This window comes from Chinchilla lanigera, unplaced genomic scaffold (genome assembly GCF_000276665.1).
Source record: "Chinchilla lanigera isolate Chin_1 unplaced genomic scaffold, ChiLan1.0 scaffold00011, whole genome shotgun sequence".
In the NCBI taxonomy this organism is placed as follows: Eukaryota; Metazoa; Chordata; class Mammalia; order Rodentia; family Chinchillidae; genus Chinchilla; species Chinchilla lanigera.
In genome coordinates, this window is record NW_004955412.1 from 13487349 (window position 1) to 13494942 (window position 7594).

Genomic DNA, 7594 nt, shown 5'->3' on the forward strand with positions numbered 1-7594 from the left:
AAGAAAGAGAAAGAAAGAAAGAAAGAAAGAAAGAAAGAAAGAAAGAAAGAAAGAAAGAAAGAAAGAAAGAAAGAAAAGAAAGAAAAGAAAGAAAGGAAGGAAAGAAAGTCCTGTCTAGATCCTTGGGAGTTAAAAATTATTATATGCAGTAATCTCATTCATTAGTGTAGAGATCAAATAACTTTCCTAACGTATTCTATGCTCTAATATTTATCTGAAGTCAAAATTCCAGGAAACATTACTCTATCATGTTACAATACAGCCTGCAATTTCCAAAGGCATGTTATGCAGCTTTGGTCTTCCTTTCTAATTATGGCTCCTATTTCCTCTCTGACTTCCCCTTCTTGAGTACAGTGAGATAAGTTGTATCAGGCCAGAATTACGTATTAATTTTGCAAAACAGATCCTAATAGAAAATGCCCAAAGAAATGTTTAAAATGAGCTGGTTGTGGTGGCATGCCACCCAGCTTCTCAGGAGACTGAGTCAGAAGGATCACGAGTTCAAGCCCAACCTGGGGAGCTTACCAAATCCCTGTCTTAAAATGTCTAAAACAGGGCTAAAGATATAGATCAGCGTGCAAAGGCTCTGACTTCAATCCCAAGTACCATAAAAAATATATACTTAAAATGTTAGAGGGGAGGACCATATTTGTACTACTTAAATATAGGAGTTATAGCCAGGTGCAGTGGCACACACCTGAAATCCTAGCACTCCGGAGGCTAAGGCAGGAGGATCCCCAGGAGTTCAAGTCCAGCCTGGGCTAAATGAGCAAGTTCAAAGCCAGGCTGAGTTACACAGTGAGATCCTGCCTCAACAACAACAAAAAAAGAGTTATTTACCTGTTCATCTGAAGCTAGAGTAGTGAACAAAGGGACAATTTCAGTTTTCACGCTGTCTAATTCCAAAACTTTTGCAAATTCACCCAATTTGGAAGCAGCCGCTCGTCGTACCATTGGTGTATCATCTGAGCACAAGGAACGGAAATGCCTGCAACATTAAACAAGAGTATGCTCTGCTAAATACTTCTGATTTAACATACCTCAACACATACAGACTGAAACTTTGGAGGTTTTCTCTTACACACATCAGTGACTAGGTTTGTAACAAAAATAAAACACAGATATATTTGAGGGAATAACGAAAATGTTATCATTAATTCCACTATCCCAGTATCAGTGACTCACTAGTAACAAGGTATTGTACAGTGGAAACTGTCACTTGAGTCCCCAATAACCCTGAATAATAAAAAATACTAAAAATATCTTACTGTCTAATTTCTGCCTTGACATCATTTGAAGCCCTGGGATAGCAAACGCTGAACAAACCACATGCAGATGTGCGAGAGGTAAACCAATCCCCACTCGCCAGGCGTTTCACCAGAGGGACAAAATGAGCTTCCAGAGCAATAGGAGTGTGCTCCTGGGAGATCTGCCTCAGGGATTCCACAGCCTTGTCTCGAACAACGGTCTCTTCCACAGTCGCCAGACTTTCCAAAGGAGGCTGAAGAGATCAAAAGGAAAACCAAAGAAAACTTATCGAATCAGGTTAGATAGATTGTCACCTTTAATGTGACTAAAGGGAAGCAGTACACATAGCCAGAATGTTAGCTACACCATACCACATGGTTACTTTCAGTTCACACAGTGATAACATATGGTGTGGCCAACCTAAAGACATGACTTCTGTAGAAAAGCCAAGATACATGTCCCAGATGGCAATTCCCAGATGGTGTCTACAAATGATACAGTAGAAGAGATCTGACACAATATTACTATTACTGGGAACTGAATCACTTAAGTTTAAATAATATGAAACCAAATTGAGACAGGAGTGTGTGTATTTCCTTAAGAATAAGTGCAATAATACAATCAAAGCTATGCACCAAATTACATATGATGGTATCCTGGCAGGTCACTGGGTTCACAGTCTTTTAAGCACTGTTCTACCATTCCTAAAGGTACGATCAACCCTGTCTACTTGTTCCACACCATCAATGTATCCAACCTATAAAAGGCTGAGTACAAAACTACTTTCTGTCAAAATCACTGACAATCTTTCCCTTAACGAAAGAGCAAGTTTTTGACAGAACATCAAGTGAAGAGTACAAAGATAGTAGGAAACGTTACTTCTAGCTTTAGAAACAGGAGAGAACAAAGGGATTGAAGGTCTGAACTAGAATTAGCCATTGAATATAATATAATTCAGTGTAAAATGAGACAGGCTGGTTCTCTATATCTCTGCCTTTCTAGGTTTGCATTTGGTCTAGGCAGATTCAGCGTTAAGCCTTTATCACTTCTCAGCCTTTTGGCTAAAATCAAGTGTAGCATTATGCCATCAGCTGCACATGCTAAAGCATAAAACTCCGAATGAGAATTGACCAACAGAATAAAACACATGGATAATGATTCAAAGGAAAGAAGAGAGCCTGTCTAATAAAGTAACATACTTTAGAAACTGTTTGATACCAGGGCTAGATAGTACTCAGCTTTCAAGAGGGTATTTCAGCAGCCCATTGAAACATACTGCTTCTGACTTGCCAAAATTTTTCTATCAATCCCTGCCTGACCATGCAATACCACTGAATAACCTCTATCACTACTACAGCTTAAGCAGAATTCTGGAGAATCACTTCTGAGTTGCCTCTTGATCTGAACTCTGCCTACTTCTCTATGTTCTTTTCCTACTGGTCCTTGATTACCACTCCTGCCTACTCCAGACCCAATTCTTCGCACTTCAGCACTTTTGAACCAAACAAGTTTCATGGTTCCAAGCCTATGAAATTCACTCTTTTAATAAATGATTATTACTGTGCTCTAACACTAACACTGAGGATACAGAAGAAATGTACAAACAAGGTTCCTTCCTCTAGGGGAAGTTTACATTCTAGTGGAGAAAGACGCAATCAACCCAACAAGCACATGGTGACTAGTACTTGGTAGACAAACAGAACAAGATTAGGTGATAAGGAGTGACTATGAGGCTATTTCAAGTTGGGTGGACAGAGAAGGCCTCAGACGACGAGCTGAAGTAGTTGTGACATGACGCCCAAGACAGAAAGCTTCAAAATAGCATTTCATTAGAAATAACACCTACAAAAAAAAAAAAAGAAATAACACCTACAGCAAATGTCTTAAGGCATTGAGTTTGGCTTACCCAAAGAACAGAAAGAAGACTGGAAATGGAAAAAGTTCTCAGTGCAGAAAGTGATGTGTGATGAACCTCTAGAGGCAGGTCACAGCAAGGTCTTATGACAAGGTACAGTCTGAATTTTCAAGGAGCCATAGTAGGGAGGATTCCTCTGTTGAGTAAAGAGTGAACTGTAGGAGAGGGAGGCAACTACAGATGCCACTAAATCTCCAGAATTACAGTACATCCCAATAAAGCTATCATAAGTCAAAAATGCACTGACTACACATAACCTACAAACATCAGGTTAGCCATGCAGTATGTGAGTAGTATCAGTTGTTCACCCTTGTGATCATGTGGCTGAGAGCTGCAACTTGCTGTCAATGCTGGGCAGCATATGAGTACTGTACTGAGTTTGCTAGCCTGGGAAAAGATCAAAATTCTAAACATACGGTTTCTATTGAATACATATATCCTTTTTCAGCATCATAAAGTGAACAAACCCTAAACTGACTATCTAAACCCGGTGTGGTGATTGTGCCTGCAATGCCAGAACATGGGAGACTGAGGCAGAAGGATCACTTCGAGTTCAAGGCCAGCCTGGGCTACAAAATGAACTCAGGGCCAGCCTGAACTACACAGTGAGACTCCCGACCACCAAAGGAAAAAAAAAAAAAGAAAAAAAAAAAAAACCTAAACTAAACTAAATTGAACGCCCGTAGTTAGGAAGCTACAAGAATAACCTAGAGAAAAAAGGTTATGAGGTTTAATCTAGAGCAGTAGTAGTAGGGATGAAGGAAAGAGATCTGGTATGTATGTAAACTATCTAGAAGCTACTAATAGGAAGGAGGAGTGTAAGGAAGGAGTGGAGAAGGACTCAAAAATATCTTCTAGGACCAGGGATGCAGCCCACTGGTACTATGCTTGCCTAGCATGTGGGAGACCTTGAATTCAATCCCCAGAGAGCAGGGGGGAAAAAAAAGATTCTAGGCACTGGCTTGAGTAACTAGCTAGACAGTGACACAACTACATGAAAGGAATATTTTAAGGAAAGTTTTAGGCATGTTAAATTTGAAATGCCTTAAAAAAAAAAAAAAAAAAAAAAGAAAAAGAAAAAGAAAAAGAAATGCCTGCTTGAAATCCAAGCAGGAAAAATCACAATCAGAAAAACTTAACATGAAATATACATAGAAACTACCTAAACTACTGCTCTATACGTATGTATACATATTTATCCATACATCCCTGGAGTTGCACAGAACAGATTGTGGTAGGGAAATGATGAAAGCCAGCATCATCACTATGAAAAGTCTTGAAGCACATACCCTACCTTGCCCAACTGGTGAATTTTTTTGTTTTGTTTTGTTTTGTTACCAGGAATCGAACTCAGGACCTTGCACTTGCCAGGCAGGTGCTTATGCCGCTGAGCTATTTCCTCGGCTCTAAATGGTGAATTCTTAGGCATCCTTTAAAACCTAGTTCTAATGTCATCTTCCCTGATCACCCTAAATTAATCCCTTTCTGCTCTCCATTATTTGGGGGATTTGTATGTGTTTATATTTTTCCACTGAAGCATCAACAATTTACTTGTTACACAAAAAGGCAAGAGACCTCAACCCATGCACACTGGTCTTCTTAAACATTAATATAGTAACTTACAATGTGCCTGATACAGTCAACTCATTAAATTCACAAAGATTAGTCAGGTGCAAAAGATGGACAAAGAGAAAATATTACTAGAAGAGAATTAAGACTTCCAATTTCAGATAGCTTCTTTAATAAATGGTGCTGGGAAAACTGGCTCTGCACACACTGAAGATTAAAACTGGACCCATATCTTTCACCATGCACTAAATTAAATTCCAAATGGATCAAAAATCTAAATGTTAAAGCAGAAACATTAAATCTTCTGGAAGACAGAATAGGTGAAACTCTTGAAGACACTGATATAGGCAAAGACTGCATGAATAAAACTCTGATCATAGAGGAACTATCACAAAGAATCAACAACTAATATGTCATCTTATTAAACAGCTTTTGCACAGCAAGAGAAACCACCAACAAAAGGGTAGAGACAACCCACAATGTGGGGAAAAATGTTTGCCCGCTGTTCCTCAAAGGATTACTACTAAGAACATATGAAGGACTCAAAAAATCTAAGAACTCCCAAATTTAAAGACCCAATCCAAAAATGGGCATCTGAGATGAATTACACACTTCTTGGATAAAGAAATACAAACAGCAAATAAATTTATGAGAAAATGTTCAACATCACTAGTCACTTGAGAGATGCAAATTAAAACAACACTGAGATTCCATCTCACCCCAGAAAGAATAGCTATTATCAAGAAATCAACCAATAACAAATGTTGGAAGGGCTGTGGGGAAAAAGAAACACTTCTCCACTGCTGATGGGAGTGTAGGCTGGTGCAACCACTGTGGAAATCAGTGTAGATTCCTCAAAACACTAGGAGTGGAGGTCCCATTTGACCCAGCTAACCACTCTGGGTACCTTCCCAGAAGAATTAAAAACATCCTATCACAGTGATATATGTGCACCAATGTTTAGAGCAACACAATTTGTAGGAGCTAAGTTCTGGAAACAAACCAAATGCCCATCAACTGAGGAGTGGATAAATGATGTGGTCTTTTCATACTATGAAGTACTACTCAGCCATAAAGGATTAACTGGAGACTTTTATAAGTAAATGGACGCCAACTACAGACCATACTCATGAATGAAATAAACCAGATGCACATGTGCAAACAATGTATTGTCTCCCTAGTGTGAGAAGCTGAAATACTAAGTAAGATCTAAAATGTACACTAGATATTATAAAACGGGAAGAAACTGGTCAAAAGAAAAGAGAAACTGGGATGGGGCAAAGGAGAAAAGGAGGAAGAGAAAAGAAAAAAATATATATATACACACACATACACAAATACACACGACAGTTAAGACAGTTATACTACTAATTTCTCTTAACTAAAAAGAAAAGTTTGGGCTAATGTTGTTTGGACAATTCAATGCCTGTATCTTGTTCTCTGAGTAACTAAAGATAACAACATTCAATGTACTAACCATTGTTACCCTCCTATTATTTTGTTTTCAAATTTTTATTTTTTTCTCTTTAAAAAAAAAAAAGACTTCCAATTTCAAAGCCAGGTGTGATAGAGTACACCTGTAAGCCCAGCAGTTGGAAGACTGAGGCAGGAGGATTGTCACAAGTTCAAGGCCACTCTGGGCTACACACAGAGTTCAAGGATAGCCTGAATTACAGAGCGAGACCCTGTCTCAAAAAACATCAACAACAAATAAAGACTTCCAATTTCAGAGGGAAAAAACCATAAAAATAATCACATCCTTTCCCTCCGACCTCTGAACTAGTAGGTTACTGTGCAGAAAAGAAAGAAGTTCTTCTATTCAGTCAGAAGAAATAACAAAGGTTGAGTTCAAAGTACTTACATTATTCATTTTTGACTGCTAGCATTATGACTACCTATCCATAAAAAGATCTGCAGAAAAAAATGCTGTACTGTGTTTCTCACCAAAGAATGTGTCATTTACACTATAAAAGTTCTAGAAGTGTAGACAGTGGACAGGTACTCACCAGCAGACAGTGGGCAAAGTCAGGACCTCCCACCAGGCCAGTGAAATTTCCCAGTTGCTCAGCAAGAGCTAACAACACTTCATCTTCATCATAAATTGTATCTGGAAATGACAACAACTGGGTACTCATCAATAAGGACAGGCGGCCTTGAGCTGCACACTCACCCCTCAGTTGGAACAGAGTACACAGTAAGAGGGACATTCCCAATCCTAACCACATTTTCCTCCTTCTCAAGCAGCAGGATTAATTAGAAATTCATACTCCTGCATCAGTTTACTTTCCAGTCTGCTAACTGGTTAATGTTCAAATACACCCAGCTGCAACCTTACTGCACGCTTCGTTCTGTCCCTTTTGCACAGCAATCCTCGCTTCAGGATTTAATGATGCTCCAAACAAACACGCTTACCTGTAAGGAAGGGCAGCAGTTCGGTTCGAGTCCTTTCTACTCCAAGTGCCAGGGCAATTGTTGACAACTTTTTAATACTGTTGAGTCGGAGCTTTAAAAAAAAAAACAAGAAAGGAAAGTGGGAAGATCAACAAAGTAAAAAGCCAGGCAGGGTATCACGCATTAGCCAGGGGCGAATTTCCACGGAAAAACAATGAAGAGCTTAGAACAGAAATGAATGAATGACAATACCCAGGAAGTAAGATCATTTTTAAGAAGAGAGCCACAGCAGTAGAGAAGGCGAAACGGCTGAACACAACCCCCGTCTTCCCAAAGAGACGTCCCCTCCCAGCCGCCGGCGCGACCGCGCAGGTTACTCAGCCCTCCCACCCCGTCTGCCCCGCGAGCCCAGCCGGCGTCCCAGCCGGGCAGCCGGAGACGCTGCGCCCCCCAGGGCTCCCCCGGCTCCCC

General features: G+C 39.8%; 1 protein-coding gene across 9 annotated transcripts in view; it reads right to left on the reverse strand.

Annotated features, from left to right (window-relative positions):
* Ppp2r1b (protein phosphatase 2, regulatory subunit A, beta) overlaps positions 1-7235 on the reverse strand; it is a gene marked incomplete at its 5' end in the record, with an annotated part of 36506 nt that extends 29271 nt beyond the window's left edge. For all 9 annotated transcript variants that reach the window (XM_013511035.1, XM_013511031.1, XM_013511038.1 and 6 more), the window contains 4 exon segments: positions 841-988; positions 1269-1501; positions 6739-6839; positions 7145-7235. In XM_013511035.1, the coding sequence (XP_013366489.1) occupies positions 841-988; positions 1269-1501; positions 6739-6839; positions 7145-7235 (573 nt within the window).
* Between the last annotated feature and the right edge of the window lie 359 nt (positions 7236-7594).